The 21,897-nt window shown below is 43.6% G+C and overlaps 1 protein-coding gene across 1 annotated transcript; it reads right to left on the reverse strand.

Annotated features, from left to right (window-relative positions):
• Positions 1–16,683: 16,683 nt before the first annotated feature.
• Positions 16,684–19,193, reverse strand: LOC121187197 (ras-related protein ORAB-1-like). The gene is made up of 6 exons (XM_041046353.1): positions 19,180–19,193; positions 17,943–18,015; positions 17,748–17,843; positions 17,500–17,595; positions 17,258–17,389; positions 16,684–16,917 (listed from the first exon to the last, which is right to left on the reverse strand). Exons 1-6 carry the CDS (start codon positions 19,191–19,193, stop codon positions 16,684–16,686), a joined length of 645 nt encoding a protein of 214 aa, XP_040902287.1.
• Between the last annotated feature and the right edge of the window lie 2,704 nt (positions 19,194–21,897).

Consider the following 21,897-nt stretch of genomic DNA (forward strand, 5'->3'; position numbering starts at 1 on the left):
GTTACAAATGAGCTGCTTTGCTGCGTTTTCCCTCCTCCCCACCACATTTACAGTACAAAGACACATCCTCAAGGCTCACACCCGACTTCAAACACTCATTGTTTCAGATTTTTCAGAAGAGTTCAGGAGAAATTTGCTGAGGATGATGCGGCGCCTTCACAGTGAAGCAGGGCTTCTCTGAAAGCTAAATATGGACTCAGGAAATTAGATTATTGAAAGACTGGCAGAGCATGTGAAGAGCTGGAACTCTTTCTCTCTGTGGTCTGATTTTCTCTCACCCTTGTCTTTCTTCCATAATGTCTCCTCTTCCCACCAAAGACCACGGTGTCTAGCAGGACAGGGGGAGCCTAATAAGACAACAAGCCAAACTTGAACCCCATTAACCTGTCCTGTGTATTTCCTTTTGTTTGTGTCCTTAGCAGAGGAGCCTTGGGAGGAAAGAGCAGAAAAGTTCTTAGAAAGAGGTGATTTGGAATATTTCTTCTGGCTGCAGACTTTCCATCGACTGAACCTGAACTGTTTTCTTTACTCTCAGGACACACTATAGACCTTGTTTGTTTCGCATGATATTGAAGGATATTTCCAATGCACGTTTTCCACTGTTAAAGATGAAGGTTTCCACCCTGGTTACCATGAATGGTAAAACTGAGTTTCAGACAACATAAGAATGAGGTAAATAACGTGAATAAATGTGAAGCTGTGACACATTTTCAAACCACAGAACAAGAAGAGATAAACTAAAACAAAACACACACAAGGCACCGTAGTACACGAATACTGGTGATAACTGTGGCTTCAGTCCACTCCGAACATTTAGAGACGGTCCCTAACATGGACACATGTCCTGGCTGAAGTTTCCTGTGGTGAACTTTGGTCTGACAGCAAAGTTCCAGTGCTTGTTCATGATGGGAACTGCTGGCTTTCTCTCTATAATACTGTGAGGTCATGACCTTATTTTGTAAAGCGCCTAGAGAAAGTGTGTTTGTTGATTTGGCTCTGTATAAATAAAATTGAATCAAGTGAATTGAAGAGGATGAAGACGGCTCATGTTTCAGAGCAGGATGCTGCAGTATTCATCCCAGGGGTTTTCAGAGAGACAGAAATTGATTTGGAAAGAAAACCGAGGTACTCTGCTTCTTTCATCCAAAACTGAAACGCTTTTATTTAGAAGTCAGGACGAAACACAGACATTTAAAACCATGTTCACTGCGTTCCCTCTTCTCAGCTGGAGAGGCTTTAATTGTGTGGTTTGCATTTTATTTAGCCAAGGTAAAAACAGGTCTGCGGTTCTTTTTAAAGACGGATTAAAAGCCTTAAGCCTTCTGCTGAGCTCAGTCTAACTAATGCTCGGCTCTGGCAGAGCTCCATGTTTTTGCTGCTGTGACACTTTGGGAAATAAACGGGTTTGAGCATGAGTAAACAAAAGGACGGTTTGGGTTTGGATTGAGGTCCTTGTACGACAGTTTGCTTTGGAAATGAATCACAGGGGATTGAAACTGCTTTCAGCCCTGACGCTCAGCTCAGGACAGAACGTGGAAACTTACAACATGAAACAGCAAAACGAATGGTGTCATTTTCTTATACACTGAGGTGGCAGTCTATTGGCTGTGTCTCCTGTCAGCATGTATGATTCAGAGGGTTTGACTTTATTTTTCAGGTGCAGTGGTTGTGTTGGACAGCATCATGTTGTTTCTGATGTCACCTCTCACCTGGTTTGCATGCATGAGGATGGCAGAGCATTCAGACTTCCTCTGATGGGCTTTTTATATCCTGTGGCATTTGAACCTGTGCAACTTGTGTCTTTATTGTGTGTTTGTGTGTTCTTTATACAAACAGGTCAGGATCATGTCCCTCTTCACTCTGCTTGTCTCCCGTTTCTCTCAGCCCAGCGTCCTTCAGCATCACCTGTACTGTGGGGGATTTTTACCAAAGCCATTGATAATTAGTCTGAAATGTAAAGTTGTGAAGGCCTTTGTATTAACCATAACCACAGCCTTATCCCAAACCTCAACCATTCCATAACCCTCTCTCTGTCTTTCCTCACATTCACCAATCAACCCCTTTCTTCTCCTTCCATCCCTCCTCACCCCTCTGACTCCCCCTCTCCACCTTTCCTTTATTCCTTCATAGCTCTGCTCCCTCCCTCTGCCACAGCAGGAGGAGCATAAGGACGTGTAGAAGGAGAGCTCCAGTGGGATCAACCTGGAGGAGTGTTAATTAGAAAATTATTTTCTCCTCCCCTCCTTCATTAGCACCCTTCTCTGCCTTCTCCTCCTCCCACCTCCCCTTCACTATCCCCTCTTCCCTCTCCCTCTCTCCCTCCTTCTGCCTCTTCATCCCTCTGTCTTTTAACTAACCCTCCTTTTCATTAAGGCAAATCTCACCTTCACCTCTCTCTATCCCACCAAACCTCTTTTTCACACAGGCTGAGTCTCCAGGAATAAAAATAGAGAGCAGAAATAAAACGTCTTATTTTATTCAGTGAGTCAGATCTGGTTTCATCACTGCTGCGTGAACACAGGGAAGCATCAGGCAGTTAAACAGAAAACATGATCAGGATCAGCAGTCGCCTGCTTCACTCCACTAACTGATAAAACAACAACACTGTGAATCTATTGACAGTCGCGCCATCAAAGGTTTTGTCTTTGCTCCTCAGGTCTTTAGCTGGAAAAATCTTTGTATAACATTCAGCTCACTGAAGCTTTGAGCTCTCCTGTTTTTTTAATGTGTTGTTACACTGAGCCTTAATTATCCTCTGATGCCATCAGCCAGAGGAGAGGAAAGCAAAAAACAAATCAGAACACCTCCAAATTCAGTTACACTGTGAAAGACTCCGTACTTTTGTAGCAGCTGTGTTGAGTTCTGTTCTGATCCTCCCAGTTCTTTTCTGACCCTCCCAGTTCTTTTCTGACCCTCCCAGTTCTGTTCTGACCCTCCCAGTTCTGTTCTGACCCTCCCAGTTCAGTTCTGACCCTCCCAGTTCTGTTCTGACCCTCCCAGTTCTGTTCTGACCCTCCCAGTTCAGACCACTTCACACCCTCAGCTTTCCCTTCAGGAGATTTAGTGGGGAGGGTAATAGCTGTCCCCTAACTCTTGTCAATGTCATTTACTTTGCAGCAATGTGTTTATCACATACATACATATTCCATACAGTGTGGTGAAACAGTAACGTGGGAGGTACACTGATGTCCCCACAGGCTCAGGAAGAAATGTCCTGGGTTGTTTTAGTGAAATCTGGATCTGAATGATGGAAATGCTGCTCCTGAAAGGAGGAGTGGAGTCCAGGAGTCTGGACAGACACTTCAGCCTGACAGATGTCAGTTTCACTGCACACACACTGCTTTTCACCTTTCCATGGACTGTTACTGGTACCAGACCTGGGGGACATCTGGACCAGTAGGGTTACACAGGCTAACCAACTGTGGACCAAAGGAGGAGGACAAAAGTTAGTCTTTGTCCTGCTGGTGCTAATTTATTGCTCAACTGCGCCTGCGCAGAGCTGCCTCCCCAGTAGACCCATTACTGCACCACACCACCATCTGCTGGTGACATACTGTGTGTGTGTTCTTTTTATTCTCTGTTTTGGAAACCTAAAAATTTCACATCTGAATGAGCTCACAAACCTTTTGAGAGGGAAGAAGACGTGAGAACGCTGAGCAGTTTTAAACAGAGGCAACGAGCATGAGATTCCCCTGGGACTGCTGAGCGAGTGTGTGCTCCATGGATAAATAAAACGGCCATGTGAGAGGACAGCTTGAAAGCTCGCTTATTTTCTCAACTGGAGATCAGCATGCTGAGAGCGCACGTGCCTGCCAATCGACTGGCAGCACACAAGAACCCCGACCCTGTGTGGGAGTCAGCAGACACTCGTCTGTGAGGGGAATAATCTCTGACCGGGGCAAGATGCCTGCAGGAGGGAGCTGCTCAGCTGATTACATTCTGCTGTGTCCTGTTCTCGTGTCAGTGCAGAAATTCGGCACATGGGATGTTTCCTGGATGTTTGATGCACAGTGACACCGTGCTATGGAAGTGAAAGTCTAAGTTGGAGAAGTGCGTCACTTCTCTTTTTTATTTTTCCCACCACAGTCCATTCTTCTTCTCCTTCTTCCTTCCTCTCTTCTCTTTTCCCTGTGTTTAAGCTGAGTGTGGTTGTTTTTGCTTCAGGCACTGTGTTGTAGACTTCGATCAGTGAAACAGGATGTGGCTGCCACTGCGTGAACACACACACACGCACACACACTGTCTGCCGGAAACATTCTGACCTGCTTGTTAACCCTGAACATTTTGTTCATTTTCAGCTGTAAGAAAACAAACACGCTGCTTCACAGAGGTCACAGAGTCGTGCTGATGCTGGTTTCTTGCCTCTTTTCTTCTTCATTTAACTGTTTATTTATTTATTAATTTGCATCCTGTCTTACACAATTCATCTATTTTCCATCGCGTATGTAAGAAGTAAGTGAGTGAAAAAAGCGTGTACCCTGCTGACATTCATAATAAATGCACATCTAAGGAGCCAACATTAAAAATATATATTCTTCTGTGTTTTCAGTCACGAATGAGATGATGACAGTTTATCAGCACATTTCAACACACTGTTCAGATCAGGTAAGATGCACCTTTATTAGTCCCACAGTCAGGAGACTGCATCCGTCACAGCAGCAAAGACACTGATTCACCCAGAATATACAAAATATTTAAAAAATTATATTAAAAAATGATAAAGTTTAAAAAAATATATAAAGACTTAATATAAAGTGTAATGTGTGTGTGTGGGTGTGGGTGGGTGTGTGTGTGTGTGTGTGTGTGTGTGTGTGTGTGTGTGTGTGTGTGGGTGTGTGGGTGGGTTTGTGTGGGTGTGTGTGTGTGTGTGTGTGTGTGTGTGTGTGTGTGTGTGTGTGTGTGTGTGTGGGTGTGCGTGTGTGTGGGTGTGTGTGTGGTCTGCTCAGCACAGCTGGTTGGACAGTCTAACAGCAGCAGGGAGGAAGGAGCTGCTCAGTGCAGTCAGAGTGTGTGTGTGCGTGGGGTGGGACTCGTTCACCATCACTGATGATAGCTGTGCTACCATCCTCCTCTCTCCACCACCTGCACTGGGTCGAGGGGGCGACCCCGGACTGAGCTGGCCTTCCTGATCAGTTTGTCCAGTCTCTTCCTGTCCGCCGTAGAGATGCTGCTGCTCCAGCAGACCACACCATAACAAACGGCTGATGCCACAACAGAGTCAGAGAAGGACCTGAGGAGAGCCCCCTGCACCCCAAAGGACCTAACTCTCCGGAGAAGGTAGAGCCTGCTCTGACCCTTCTTGTATAGGGCTTTAGTGTTGTCAGTCCAGTCCAGTTTATTGTTCAGGTGAACACCCAGGTACTTGTAAGAGTCCACTCTCTCGATGTCCATCCCCTGGATGTTCACTGGTGTTGGGGGGGAGTGTCTGCGTCTGCACCACCAGCTCTTTGGTTTCCCCTGAGTTGATCTGGATGTGGTTCTGCTTTCACTAGTCCACAAAGTCCTGGATCAAGTGATAATGCTCCTGCTGTTCCTGCTGCTTTGAGGTTGTCCGTCACTGCAGGTGATTCACGGGAGCAGATGACCGGCCGTGTTCAGTGAGAGGAAGTGGAAATTCGTGATGAGAAAGCAAACGACAGTCTGTGTGCAGCCAGCAGGAAAGCAAAGTGCTGAGCACCACAGAAATAACTCAACCACTGCGACGAAAAACCCAAACAATGGAGAAGTGGAAACGGGGCACACTGAGGCAGAACAGCCCAGCTGCCACGTTACAGCAGTGGAAAAGAAGCTGGCGTCCCATGTGGTAAACACCCGCGTGGAAGACGTCTTCATGATAAACATATCACAGACTGTGAGACTGAGGAACTGAACATGTGCATTCACCACACCAACTAGTGGATGAGGTGGAGGCTGACGTACAAAGTGCACAGCTCTCACATCAGAGACCAGGTTCACTTCCACAGTCCGTCAAAAGCTCTTTGGTTCAGGTTCAGGAAAGATGGTGGTTTTGATTAAATGTCAATGAACAGGTTTCTGTATTAAACCAGACCAGGATCTACAGCTGGAGGAGAATGGAGACTCACACTCACCATATTTACAGCTGCACATAATACACAGCTCAAAGCCTGATTTGTGGTTGAAGGAGAAAAGAGTCGTTTGTTTCAGCTGCAACATTCACATTTACTGCTTGTATTTCGCAGTCATTTTACAATGCATGCCACTTATGATTACATTTAACTGGATCAAACCGTGGTTTAAAATTAGGAGCTGTCCTGACTCACAGATGACTCGCTGAGGTAGAAGACGTTATTCATTTGTTTAAAAACAAATAAATAATGAAGGAGCTTCCTCCACACAGGCAGGAAACTTGCCTCCTGTCAAATTCGGCTAATCCACTTTTAATCATAACGCTGACACACACACAAGCTGCTGATCACACAAACGCTGCACACTTGAAGGAACCTTTGGAGACACATGGAGACGTTTGAGTTATAGTACACTGATGATATAATGAGGCCTGCGTCCAGTTTAAAACTCCTCCAAAGCCCCATGTTCATGTCTTACTGTCTGTGTATCTCGTTATCAGCACATCCTGAATGTGTCAAGTCACAAAACAGCATCTTTTTTTTTTTTTTTGGAGAAACAACTTCTCCCAAAGCTCCCAGCCCACCAGAACATTTCTGTCGTTAGTGCTTAGAAACTTAATTGTTAAAGCACAATTTACAGAGAAAGTGCAGCACAAAGTGCTTCACATAACTGCACAAGTGAAGGATGAACGTTTGCAAAATGCTGACATTTAAATGTGGTGTGGAGGACGCCATCGAAGTCGCAATGCCCTTGTTTTCCTTTAGGTTTAGCTGGATGAAGCTGCTGTTAAATATCAACGCACTGTGACAACCACATTTCAGAATCTGCACAACATTTTTAAAGCGTTTTTGCTGTTGATACCTGGAAATGGTTAAATTCTAGACCAGAGTTTGATATTGTTTATGATCCACCACATCAGCAGGTCCACTACTGACAGAGAAATTAAAAATGACACAGAATAAATAAATAAATTACACAGACTGAGGACATGAAACTGCCTGATAAAAGGAATTAAAGAAGATGATAAGATAATATTTCATTTCCTTGAACATATGTAGTGATATGTATATTTGTGTGAGGGGGCCCTGCTGGGATGCATACAGTTCATATCCTGTGTCATCAGATCGAGAGAAAACAAGATGAGAGGAGAAGAGAGGCAACGAGAGAAGCCAAGAGAACACACAAAAACTGAAGAAGCAACGTAGAAGAGAAAAAGGAAAAGAGAAAAAAGGAAACTGAAAAGTGAGTAATGTCTCAGTGGGTGATGTTAACAGTAACTCCACAAAGCTACAGTGGAATCAGACAGCCTTCCTTTAGCCAACGACCTGCAGGGCTAATGTGTTTTTACCAAACCATCTGTCACAATGCTACCTTGCTGGCTAACTAGCTAGCTAACTATTCACAGCCATATGTCACCTTGGCTCTCTTCAGCTCCCTGTATCATCGACCAACCATATGTCCTGTATGTGGCTTCATAAACTCACAGTCACTGATTTTTCTCTGTTCACAGCAGCTTCTCTGTCGTCTCCAGATCATTTCTCCCCAGAAAAATCCTCACTGCCCAGAACTGCCTCATTCATACACTTCATTTAACCCAACCACAGGCTAAATGCTAAACTGACCAATTAGTATGTTTAAAACAGAAGGTTGGTAGTTCCAAACCCTGAAACAGTATTTGACATTTTTGATTCAATCTATAATCCAGGAAAACTAAAGATGCTTCACAGAGAGCAGGAGCAGGGTCAGTGAATGAGATGATGACTTCTGACTCTTTGCTTTTTTGTTTGTTTGTTTTTGACAGTTGCAGTAATTGGACTAAGTCACCCTGAGTCTCCTCGTCAAAAGACGCCCGGACACCGAGTTTAATGTCGATCGAAATGTTGTTGAACGGTGACATTTTTGTAAACAGCATTTGAATGAGTGATCAAACCAGAATCAGTCAAACAATAAATGATGCATCTGAAGATATTTCACTTTCCAGATAAATCTGGCACAGTTTAAACCCAGATGTCATTTGACCTGGCTATCAAGAAACGTCAGTGGGCTCAGTCAGGGCCACCTCAACACTTTGTATGGAGACAGATCTCAGATGTGAACAAGGCCTGTCCTGGGACTTACACCAGTGACACACTTGTATAACCTCTAAGGTCACAGCACTGAGATGCTGGAACATCACTGTCCTGGTCAGTGAAGCAGAAAGTCTTCAGACGTTAGCCTGGCCCTGCCCACAGAGACCGGAGGCTGAACGGACGGCCTGACTGCTGTTCAGCACAAAGACAAAAATGACACTGGGCCAGTGGAGTGGAGACCATCAGACTGCAGGGACTGACTCCTCGTTAGGTCCGCTCATTACAGCACCTCGTTAGGACACGTCCTGCGTCATTAATTTGGGCAGCTCGCCAGACAGAGATAAATGGAAGAAGTTAGCTTGGTTAGGGGAAGGGATGGTTTCTCTCTAAATCTATTACAGACCTGTGTGTGTGTGTGTGTGTGTGTGTGTGTCTCAGTAAACATGAAGACTTCATTCTAGGCTTCATTAGGTGATGCCTCTTGGCAACTAGCGAGATGAAAGAGAAGAGGAGACGAAGGAGGAGAGATAATCAGACAAATGCTGCCAGTTTGACATCTATCTGCTTTTCCTCAGATCAAACCAGTGAATCTGACCAGTGATGAAAAACAGTACTTGCTGGTGGATAGTATTTCATCAGATCTACTCTTGTCTCCATTTATGAAATCTGAATAATTTCAAATTCTTTATTGGCTGTAATTCTATTCATTTTTGTTTTTAGCTTTTGTTGGAAGTGAAAAAAATCATAGATTCAAAAAGACTGAGATTCAAAGAATTTTGCCAGACTGATTGTGTGCTGTGAGAGTGATAGTGATAATGTGAGAGTCATAAAAGAGTTGAATAACTAAACAAAGGGAGGTGTTGGTTAAAATAATCTGGCTGAACTGTAAACTGATTTTCTGACTTCTCCTGTTTTTTCTTCATGGAACCTGCTGTTTGTTCATATAGTTCAGTGATGAAGGATAAAAGAACAAAGTTAAGACCCAAATTTTAATAAACGAGAATAATCCTTTAAGAATGAATGCTAAAAAAAAACAAAAAACGTATACTGCAAGAAAAGGTAGGTTTGTTTCCTGTGTTACATCCCTGACCTAAAACTGTCCTCTCCTTAATGAATTCAATTTGCCTTAGGGTGACAACAGAAAACTTAAAATGGCACAGAAATTAGTGATCCACTTACCTGGAACTGTTAAGTCAGGATTAGAATCATCCTGAGACCAGCTGTGGACGAGTGCTGAACTCCAAGAGTGAAAGTATGAGACGAAGAATCAAACTGCCTGCAGATGAAAAAGGATTTTAAAAGTTGAGATGTTGATCTGGGGGATAAAAGCTCAACCCGCCCGTAACATACGACCTCTCCGTCACCCGCCTGCAGATTCTGAATCTCCAAACGAGTACATTTATCAGACTGAATTCCTGGATACGTTTTAAGATCAGTCAGAGTCTGACCTGTTACACAAACTAGTTCCCATGAGGTGTCATTTGAGTCTGAAGGTGAAAGTGATCATAGCTGTACTGAACAGCTTCCTTTCTCACCTCTGCACACGTGGCCGATCACTGCATAAAGCAGGCGTGAGTGTTGGATTGCCTCTGAAAGTTACGGCTTGTTCGAAGTGTATTCATGTTCCATTTCTCTCTGACACTTTTACCCACTTTGACTTACAATGAGTGCATCAGTCAGAAAATTCAGTCTCAGGATCATTGTCATTTCAAGCAACCAGCAGTAAGGCGTGTAAGGTTTAGAGGCAGAGCGTGACCTGTGAGTGAACTGGGAAAGAAGAGGAACGGCAAAATAAATAAGAAAAATAAAGGTAAACAGAGCTAAGGAGACAGAGGGGATTTCTCAAAGGATCATATCTGGGTGTTTTTTTATTCTGTCACTGTTCTCTCTGCCTACGTCTCCCTCTGCATTTGCTGCTGTCAGCTTGGTTAAACGTATCAGGGCTCACTCTTCCTTCAGCCATTAGCTGCCATTTCTTTTTGCAAACCTGTCGTACAGAATGTGTTTATATACTGTACTACGAGCTTGGTAGCAAGATTGCCTTCAGTCTACGTCCTGTCTCACACGTTCTTGGTTAGGGCAGAGAGAGACGGAGGGGGTGTTCAAATATTGAAAAGAACAGTGTGTTTGAGCCAACCTGTTTTTCTGGACGTTTGTTCGTGGATGAACAGATGACTGCTTCTCCGTGTTTAGTTTCGACCCTGGGGACACTGGCACATTATGGAGCTCTGTGAGTCCTCCAGCTACAGAGGGTGAGAAAAAAAAATCTCCTCAAACTTCAACTTCCTCAACTGAATCTGTCCCTGTTCTTCTTCAGCGCCTGCTCTTTTACCTGCCTGCTGTCTCTGATCACTGATTTCCTGCTCTTCACTCATCTGCTCAGAACATCAGGTAAGCTGGACCGTAAACACAGAAATGATTTGTTTCTGCTGTTTCATTCTGGGCCCATTTGTGAGACACATTTCCATTAAACCTGCTTTAGAAACTTGAACGTGAACTTTTTAATAGCAGAGCATCATCAGGCACGCAGCACTGAACCACAGCCAACATTCGCCTTTTCGAGTCTGATAAGAGGCATTACAGTCAGCCAGGAGAGGGGAGTTTAGGAGGACTAGGTGACAGGGGAGAATTTGGGGAGGCAGAAGACAAGACGCTTCTTACTGGGTGAGCTGCTGTGACTGAGGCGAGTATTTTGGGACACGAGTGGGGGAGTTGCAGCAGCACAGACGAGAATTTTGTGGATGTTTTCAACAGTAAAAACCCGGCTGCAGTTGCTCAGACGAGAGAACAGGGTTGAGGACCGGAGCTGTATAATGCATACTCTCCTAAAGCAGGTTACGGAGTGTCTCATCTCAACTCAGCCGCCCTCATGTGAGGGTTCATCATCCACCTCTTGCATAATGCATCCAGCAGCTCTGCCCCCCAGAAGACTACAGCACACACAAACAGACAACATTCATCCTGCAGGAAGATGGAGGGGGGCTCTTTGGTTTTAAAGCCAATTATATGGAAGCAAAGCTGAGGTTCATGTGGAGTCACAGCTCAGTGATTTCTGTCTTCCACTCCTCCATCATCTGTCTCTTATTTCCATCACTCTTTTTGCCACTAACCCACTGTTTCTCACTTTTATTTTTGTCTCTCACCTCATCCCTCATCCTCTCATCCCTCACTGGGACCAGAGAGCTCTTTATAAACAGCAGCAGAGTCACCAGGAGGTGGTGACTCTGCTGCTGTTTTAGAGAGAGCCGGTTCTTATGGCTCGGCTCACTAAAAAGAGCCGGATCTTTCAGCTCCTCAGATTTTTTTGTTGCTTAAATTAATTTCTTACCAAAATAATGTAAGACTACGTGTAAAATGAATTACTGATGCACAAAACATTTGGAAAGCCTGCTCGATATGAGATTTTAACCTTGCATACTCTACTCTCTGCCTCTGTATTATCGATGTAATTGAAATTCCAAATTTTACTACGTTTCCTGCAGACACTCATGTTCTCACCCTTCCAGCCTGTTGTCTCTGTGGTAGTAAAAGTAAAGCATCCAACAAACTAATGGATTGTATCCATTATACAACAATAGAGTCGTTCGTTGTCTGTGAACATTTTGCTGATGTGTTCAGTGTCGGCGTGTTTGCGACGTCTCATTTGGAAACATTGATTTGTTTATATCCTCGTTACTGAAGCTGCAGGTGAGATAATATAAGCATCAGAGGAGGAGGGATGGTGCTCGGCTGCAGAGAGGTAACAGTGAAGCGTTGGATAAGAAGCTGTATGTGTCACAGCTTGTTGTTGTTGTTAGCCTGTTAGCCATGCTACCTCCCACATTTACGCCTGTAACCCTGCTCATGCCATTTCCTGTCCAGTGTGCTTTTTACCTCAGCCTGCCTACCTATATTTTGTCAGATAAAATCACATGTGACCTCTTTGTCACACCTCAGCAGGTGTTAAAGTCCAGCAGATGATTCCAACTGGGTCAGTACTGAGAAGGTAGACACTCGCCATCTGCTGCTTCTGGGCCGTGATGTTATTTAAAGAGAAAAGCAGGAGGAGCATCGTTACATATCTGGTTCTTACATCCCTGATACACAGATACACTTTTAAACCTGTGGACAAACCAGAAAAAAACTAAACTAACCAAACAATTTTAAATGACATAAAACTTTTGGTCCCAGAATGAGTACAGTTGTTAGTATGCTCACACAAGGCCAGTGTCAGCGCACTACAATAACCCGCCCCAGCCATTCCTGAGAAACACCTCCTTAAGTTTCCCACTCCAGCCTCCTAAATTAGAGATATAAGCACTGAAAAAAAAATCTTCCCTCTATCTCAGCCGTGGCTAACACTGCTCTGTCTCCACTGTTTCCCTCGGTACAGAAATAGTTCCCATGATGAGGGATATGCTGACCCTTCACCACAAGCATCAATCAGCCTCGTTATCTCGACCGCTGTGAGTCCTGAAGGAAAAGCAATATCTAACTGCTGCTAAAGCACTTTTCTGTTCCAGCACTAATACTCTTAGTTCTGACTTCTGGGCCCTAATAAGCAGGAACGTCTTCCATTTGACTAAAAACATGGAGGGAGCTCATGATAACAGAACAGAGGAGTCAGTGAAGACAACACGCAGTGAAGTTTGGATATAAGCTGATGTTCAAGCTGCTTTATTCTCGCAGCTACAGGTTGTACAACTTTTTATTCATCAGAAAGCTTTTAAGATGAAAGATGTCACTCGAGCTGCATCATATTCATTTCATCGTCTACTTCAAAATCTCAGTGATAAGAAGTCAAACGTGTATTTCAAGTGATTTCTTTGATCATGTTGGTTCTCTGGGAGAAGGTAGGCAGCATTTCACTAAAGATACTTTACAAGGCAAGAAAGAAAAACAACACACGTGTAAAAGTTAGATTTCAGCTTTATTTCAGTGATTTCCACAATACAACAAAACTAAAAGCGCACACATTTGCAAGGCTGTAAAACAACCACTGTGCCAGCAGATGTCACTCACATGCTCAATGAATGAAGCTTAGAGTGGTGAACCAATTTTCAGTACTATGGTCCAAATGTCATGATTAGTCCCTGAGGGCTTTTTTCTGAACCCTTTTTGTTTTGTTTAGAACTCTTGTGTATATTTTCAGTCTTGTTTAGTTTGTTTTTTGTTTATAGTTCCTGTTTTATTTTGAAATCATTGCCCTTGTGTATCTTGTCTTGTTCTACTTCCTGTCTTTGTCTCATTTCCCACCTTTGTGATTGTCTGCCCCGCCCTAATTGGTTTCACCTGTTGCCCATTGCCTGGTGTATTTAAGTCTCGTCGTTTCCCTGTGTTCTTGTCAGTTCGTTTTTGTCTCTTGCCGTTGTCTCATGTCTTTTGTCTCGTCTCTTGTTTCTCATCTTGCCTCTCGTCATTGTATCCCCGGTCAGTTTGTGTCTTATTTGTTACTTTGCTTCTGGTTTGATTTTTTGCTCCCTGTTCTATCCTGTTGCCTCACTCGAGTGATTTTGTGTTCACGTTTTGTATTTTTGTTTTTGTGACTTTTCCCCTTTATGGCTGATCCTGATTTTGCTTTGCTAGAATAAAAACTATTATTTTTGCTTTCATCTGTGGGGTCGTGCATTTGGGTCCAAGTCCTTGCTCAAGTCGTGACACCAAAAGGTTTCAAAGCTTCATGGAGCCTCATCACTACACTCGGGCCACTGTCCTACACTTTTTCCCACTCATGAGAAAAATGTCTTTTGCTTTGAAGGAAAAATCTAGTTTCATATAAGCTGGGTTTTATTTTGTAGTTTTATTCCTCTTGACTGTAACTTAAACTCCACACTTGTCTCCATCTGATTTAACTTTGAGCTTTTCCTGACAAATCAGACTGTGCCACTCCTCTCCCGTCCACCAGTCGTTCTCACCTTTTCTGGTCACCTGATCCTCTACCTGTGTGCACACCTGACTCTCATTAAGTTATTAACTCCCTCAGTGTAAATACCTGCTCAGTAAGGCCTTTTCCAAATCAACAAGAAAGCGATCTAATTCTTTCATTTTAAAAACGTTTTTCAGAAACACGGCGCTGCCTTGCTTTGACAGGACCTTGACCGAAGGTATCTGTTGACGCAGCTCTGATCCAGTACCAGCTGATGAATGGAAAGGTGGCACAACAGAAAAGGGAAAGTCAGGAGGTCTCGTTTTTAGATGAGGGATGGAAGAGAAACAGAGAGGTAGAGATGGAGGGCAGGAAGGGGAGGGAGAAAACAGATCACAGTTTTTGTGGATGAGATGTCAAACTGCCTGTCGACCAGCTTAGTCAGTTTGTCCCTGCAGCAACAGAGAGACAGAGCAGGACTGACATCTGGTGGAAGGACTGACAACAGCAGCTTAGCTGGACCAATGAAATTCAGGAATACAGTTTGTTCAGGCTCCTCTGCTCAGCACTCAACACAGCTCCATCCATTCTTCTTCTCTCTCGGAGGGTAAGAGAGGGGCTGAGTTTACCTCATATCACAGTGTTTGTTTGTTTGTTTGCTCTCCTGTGTGGTTTTATGGATATTTACAGAGCTGTTATCACAGTCTTACATGGCCACAGTTAAATGCTGTGACTCACTGTTCCACTCACTATTTATTTTATATATTATATATATATTATATATTATATTATTATTTATTATTATTATATATTATATTTGTCAGTTCTTAATTCCAACATACTATGTAAATGGAGCATTGAGAGGCTTTGTATTGACTTATATTTTTTCATATGTTAACTCAGTAACTGCATGAGTCCTGTACATTAAGTGGTAATGAACTGATAAAGATTTCTACTTGTTTTGTTTTCCTGGAAGTCGGGATGGCAAACCATTTCAAATCTCTGCTCCCGCTCTGACGCAGTGCAGTTTTATTATTTGTCCTGGTTTCGCTTACATGTGGTCTCTACATCAGATTCTGAATGTTTGATTTGTACAGACCCTGATGGTTGAAATCATGTCCAGCTGATTGCATAGGAACAAAGCTGCAGTGACTCACTGAGTTACTGTGAGGTTTCATAGCTCAGACCAGAGCAACAGTATTGATTTGTGTGGGAAAATGGGCCTAATAAAACCTGTTCAGGGTCGTCAGGTAATTATGAAAAATCACTTCACATACCCCAGTGATATTTGTCAGGCGGATATCCCCCGAGTATGTCCAGCCCTTTGTCATAATTGCAGAGATTGGATGGCGATTTTAATCCTGGGAGAATCTTTTACCTTAAAAGGTTTAATAATGTGGATGACCTGAACAGCTGCCGTGCTGCTATTAAAAACCTGATGTCTTCTTATGGCCTGCAAATGAACATTTTACACCAGTGAATGTCAGTGTGTTAACTGTGAGCAGATTTCAGATCATGTATCCTCCTGTTTCAGGCCTTTGAAGGGGAATATGATTAAAATCACATCAGTGCTGCACAGAAACACAGCTGAGTAAATCTTGCATCTGTCGTCTCCTCCTGCTTTGATTTCTCCTTCTCTGCTTCTACATCAGCAAGGCTTCTGAACAACACTGAACACAGGGATGCTCTCTGAGATGCCCACTGCAGCTCTGGCTGTGCTACAGTTCACTAACTGGTCACTTTATCAGCTGTTTGAACACTTTAAAATCTCCCCTTCTGACATTTTGAGGCTGTCCTCACCTGAAAAAAATGGCATTAGTCAAAATGTGTCTCTGCCAGTGGACACTGTGGCTCATGTCCTATCTCATGCACCTAGTGAGTGTTGTTTCCTTTTAACTGTGAAGGCGATTGAAGCTTTTGTAGTTTAAACTTGCCCAAACTTTAATCAGCGAGGGGACAGATCAGGCAATGCTCTTATACATTTACACATCTACAGGACTTTGTTTTATATTTCACATCTTTTAACAGTGTTTTCAGGACCAAGACTCCTGAGACATCTTTTATTGACATAAACAAACAACAAACAAACACAACAAAAACTGGTAAACATCAACCAATCACCTCACAGGGAAATGATGGTAAATGTTTAAATCACACTTTCATCCATAACAGCAGCTCAAACTGCAGGAATGAATTCGATTGTTATGTAAGAATGACCCATTTTTCAAATGCTGCTGTTTTCATGACTTCTCTAATTCCACTTTTTGCTCTTTTCATCTTTTCTTTTGACTTAAAGGAGTGATACAGTCATGTGTCCCCTCTGTATTTGTAAAACTCCTCCCAAACCGTGTCACCCACGCTGTCCTGGTGGTTTATTTGGCGAAGCTTTTTGTCATCTGTCATCATGTTTGTCTCTTTTAATGAAGCACAAATGCTGTAATATACTTAATTCAAAAATACCAAGATCAAAAATATATTGTAGCCGAGCTAAAAACATGTTTTTCTTCCACAAAAGTATTTTTATATTTTTTAGTTCAATAGCAAACATGTCAAACTCTGACAATGTGTGAGTCCAAGACACACAATCACATAGTCCTGAAATTAGGCAGATGTGTTTGACACATCTCTCTCTTTTGAACAGTGGACATTTGATTGTGGACAGGTCAGCACAGTGTCCCCTGCTCAGCAGCAGTTACTGGCCTCCTCTGTCTGTTTTTCCCCTCCCAGCCACAGGGGGGCGCTGTTGATCTTGGTGCTTTTGGCCCTGGCCTCTGGTGACTCGCCCTGCATTCCCCCTCCCTCGCTGCCCAGGCGCTTGTGGATCTCAGAGGCCATGGTGAGGAAGGCCCTCTCCACGTTCTCAGAGCTCTTAGCACTTGTCTCCAGGAAGGGAATCTTAAGAGACGAGGCTAGGTCCTGTAGAGAAAGGCGGAGGAGGAAAGGAATGAAAGAAGGAGTCAAAGTTTAACCAACAATAACAAATGTTGTTATTTGAAAAATGAAAAAACATCACAATGTGTCAAAACTTTCCCTTAACAACAGCATTATCATACTGACAAGCTAACCATATGCATGTCAACATGGTAATATTAACATTAGTATACTGATTATATGATGTTAAGCATTAGCTTCGCTCTACGAGTAATAAGGAAATGTTTTTCCATTCTGGTTTTGTTTACTGGCTTTAAATGAGAAACCACAGCCTCACAGCTGCTGGAGGCTGAAGGTTCTCACTGCACTGTGTGCAGCCTGTTACCTGAGCAGTGGCAGCACCCACCACCTTCCTGCTAACGAGGTCACACTTGTTTCCCACCAGCAGCTTGGAGACGTTTTCACAGGCATAACGATCTATCTCGTCCAACCACTGCTTCACATTGTTAAAGGACTCCTGAGGAGGGAGGGAGAGAGAGAGAGAGAGAGAGAGAGAGAGAGAGGAGAAAAGAAGTTAATGTTCAAACTCTCCTATTGTGTTAATAACAAAAACACACACACACTGACCTGTTCGGTAACGTCATAGACGATGATGATGCCATGGGCTCCTCTGTAGTAGCTGGAGGTGATGGTTCGAAACCTCTCCTGACCTGCTGTGTCCCACTAAGGGACACACACACACACACACAGAGTAAGATGGTGTGCCAGTCTGCAGGTTCACTGAACCTACATGAAGATATAAAACAGCACAATGACACCCCACCCGCCCACCCCACCCCACCCGACGTGACCACGTCTGAGAAACAAACTCTTACGATCTGTAGCTTCACTGTCTTTCCAACCATGTCGATGGTCCTGATCTTGAAGTCGACTCCAATGGTGGAGATGTAGCTCTCAGTGTAGGTGTCATCCTGGGTGATCAACATCAAGTTTTTCAGATGAAGTGTGTGTGTGTGTGTGTGTGTGCGTGTGTGCGTGTGTGTGTGTGTGTGTGGGTGGGTTTTTTTTACCGCAAAACGTAGCAGCAGACATGACTTTCCGACTCCAGAGTCACCAATCAGAAGAAGTTTGAACAGGTAGTCACTGGAGCGTGGAGACAGTAAAGATTTGCTCAGAAGGTTAAAGGATGTTCATCGTCATAGTTACAGTATTAAACGTGTGGCTAAGGTTAGAGAACAATCGAATTCATGGTTAAAAGAAACAAGGTCGACTGTCAGCTGGGAAACCGATAACAGTCTGCTGTGTTGAAGTCCAGTGTTTTGTCGACCCATCCATCCACCCCAACGTCCTCCCTACGTGGACTTTGTTGCCATAGTAACATCAACCTGACTCTCGCTTTTGCTACTGTCATAAATAGTTCAGCCACCAGAGGGCTTCGTCATTTGATCGTAAACATGACGACTCAGTTTCTTGCTGAAAAGACTGATGTTGCCTCGCTCGGCTACGAGATGTGACTAAACAAAAAAACAAGCTGCTTGCACAAACGACCCACGGGGAGCACAGACTACAGGAGAAGTTCACAGTGACAACACACAACATGTTTATTTACCTTTCAACAAAACCAAGATCTTTCTCTAACCCTAACCAACGTACTTTTGCTGCCAAAGTTGCAGTATATATAAAGAATGTAATTTCTGACACAGGATCGACTGTGTTTTGATTAACAACACACGTCGTTTTCAAATTTGTATTTGTTGTTGTTATTACTTTTATTTGACCAGTAAAGACGCACTGGTTCGTTAGTTCATTAACAAGACTCCTTAGCTGTATTGCAGATTGTCCCTAAATATACACACATATTGAACAGTTTGCTTATTAGTTTTTTAGTGTATGTGATTGTATATTGTAACTGTAATACAATTTTTCATAGTGGTTATCTTTACGTGAAAATGGAAAAAAAAACTTCCAGTGTAGTGCTGCACAGAGCGCAGCTGTGCAGGAGAAGACAGGCCTACATTTCCCATCAGCCTCAGCAGCCTAGTAATCCAACTACAGCCAAGTTGCCTAAAATTGTCTATGCAGAAAATGAAATAGACTTTTTTTGTCTGTAATCATGGACGCCTGATTCGCAGACCAGAGTCAGTTAAAACTACGAGATCATCCATTTTGTACATTATATTTAACACACACACAGAATTGAAGCAATCGCTGTTAAAGTGCAGATGGTTCCTCCAGTTGTGAACAGTATGTGTTGTGTATGTCTGTAACACAGTAACACACAGCATACAGACAAGAAAACACACTTACTATTCAGGATTCATGGTCGGTGAGGTCGCTCCAGGTGAAACAACCAAATCACAAGTCCCTGAAATTGAATCCTAAACCTGAAAACTGTCAGATTATCTCCAAGTCTGTGATGTTGTGTCCTGTTCTGTTGTGTCTGTGTGTGTGTATAAGCATGTGTGTGTGTGTCTGTATGTGTCCTTTGGAGGGCAAATGGCAGAATAAGCCGGAGCTACTGATGAGCTGACTGGTTCAGATGAATTATTTATTAATAAAGCATAGCTCAGGTTACATTGGGGACAGCACCGGGAACTGAGACGCTTGCACACAAAAACAGACACACACTGCACTGCTGAGTACAGTCTGAAGCATTCAGCTCATTTCTTCCACAGCTTTTATCTGCTGATGTATTTGTGCTGACCTCTCATTGCTGTTGTTGCTGTGGATGGCCTGCGCCACACTGCGCCTCTGCTCCTGACTGACATCACATCAAAGTGACAGCACCTCCAGTGCGTCACACGTCATCGGACCAGCCGCGGCTCTGAAACTCCCAAACAAACAGTCCGAACAGGAAGTAGCACTGTACAGGAACCAGCCACGCTCAGAGTACTACAGATAGGACAACAGCAGCATGTCAGCAGCCATTTATATACAGAGACACTGAGACAGAGGAGCTGCAGACGGGAAGACAGGGGCTACGCTGGGAGGGCTGGCACCAGATCCACAGCCAACAACACACACTCACACACACACAAGCATAGGCTTTCACACCCCTGGGTCCGTACACATCACATACACAGTAACGCTTACAGAGCCACTCACACACAAATTGCGCTGATCTGCCATGTTATTGTCAAAACACACGGTCCAATTATCCCACTGATTGTTTCTCTAATGAGAGGTGAACTGTTGCTGCCCGCGCTGCTGTGTGCTGAGGCATGATGTTAGATTTATATCATCACTGCGCTTTAATGGAATAATGGAGCTGTTTAACATAAACTGTCTGCTGAACAGAGCCGGGGGTGGGAGCTGGAGTTAGTCAGCACATTAAACTAAATATTTATCCTTTACTCTTTAGTTTATCTTAGTTCCTGATATTAGACTTTAAATGGTTCTTCTGAGGCTGTAATGCTCTGATGTCAGTAGATACCAGCAGAGAAACACTGCATCTTAAAGACGATGACTGTTGGTACAAAGTGTTGTGTGACAGCAGCTTTAATACTAAAATATTGCTGCTGGTGTAAGGTTTGTTACTCGACCCTGGCCGAGGCCGCGTCCTCGCTCATTTCTAAATGCATCGCTTTTTCTACACACAGCTGGAGCTCAGTGTATCTGCCTGAAAATATGTGAAAATATTGGTTTCACATTATGGTGTAATGCAAATACATGTTTCCAGTCACCTCATCTCCCTGCCCTCAGTTTCAGTCCTTGTTTCCTTGTCTCTTCTCCTCTCTTCTCCTGTCCTCGTTCCCTTGCTTCCTCTCCTCTCCTGTCCTCCTTCTTTATAAATGGAGAGAGGACAAAGCGAAAGTTTGATTCACTGCTGATTCTCTTGTGTGACCCCCTGGTCACGGGAGCGAGCAGAGAGAAGGGGATTGTGGGATATGCGATGGCTGAGCAGCTGTTTGGGGTCAGGGGTCAGCAGCCCTGACGACGGCCTGTTGCCGGGGCAGAGGCAGTGGCGCAGTGGTTGCTAGGGCAGCGACAGGCTTTGTGGTGCTCCCGATGGAGCATGGAAGTGGGAAAACTGGGGGAAGGGAGAGGGAGAAAGAGAAGAAATAAAGAACAAGAAGAGAAATTAACAAAGAGAGAGGGTTAAAAAGCAAGAGGAAGGGTGGGAAAATGAGAAGAGAAAGAAAGAAGAGAAAGGAAAAGAGCAAAGAATGAAAGAAAAGCTAATTGCTAAAAACACTGATGAGAAAAAAAAAGAAAAGAAAAGGAGAATAAAAAATGAAGAAATGCAAACTTTCTTTTTACTGTGAGGCTTTTTTCACTCTGTGAAAGCTGCACTTCGCACTCTGTTATAATGAATGGAAGCCAACTGAATCTTACAGTCTTTAACTAAGCAGACTGTGTATGAGGGAGGTATGAAAGAAGAAGAGAACCTAAACTTTAAACAGATGACATTTAACTGAATTAGACTGTGTGTGTGTGTGTGTGTGTGTGTGTGTGTGTGTGTGTGTGTGTGTGTGTGTGTGTGTGTGTGTGTGTGTGTGTGTGTGTGTGTGTGTGTGCAGGTCAGCAGAGCAGTGGATGGAGTTAAACCGCTCATTGTGTCTATCAGAGTGTGTCCCTGGAGACCTGAGGGGATGGGGATAAATAGGTGCTTTTCACCATTCACCCTTATTTTACCACGCTCCCTGGCTCCTGCGTGTGTGTGGGTGTGTGTTTGTATGTGTCTAGTTGTTCTTGAGTCTGCAAGAGTGTGTGTTAAAGATTATAGATGGAAATAAACCATGTTAGAGCATCTAATTGTTTTAAAAGTCAAACTAAACTGAAATTACAAGCAGATCATCTCAAATATGACTTTTGTGTGATTTATGTGCAGTTATTTAGTCTGTGTGTGTGTGTGTGTGTGTGTGTGTGTGTGTGTGTGTGTGTGTGTGTGTGTGTGTGTGTGTGTGTGTGTGTGTGTGTGTGTGTGTGACAGAGACACAGAGGCCATACAGGGACAGCCCTGAGGCCAATTAGGTGACAGATAATTAAACTCCCTGAAAGTGGCCTGAAGCTGAATGAAAGCCT

Source organism: Toxotes jaculatrix, chromosome 9 (genome assembly GCF_017976425.1).
Source record: "Toxotes jaculatrix isolate fToxJac2 chromosome 9, fToxJac2.pri, whole genome shotgun sequence".
Taxonomy (NCBI): Eukaryota; Metazoa; Chordata; class Actinopteri; family Toxotidae; genus Toxotes; species Toxotes jaculatrix.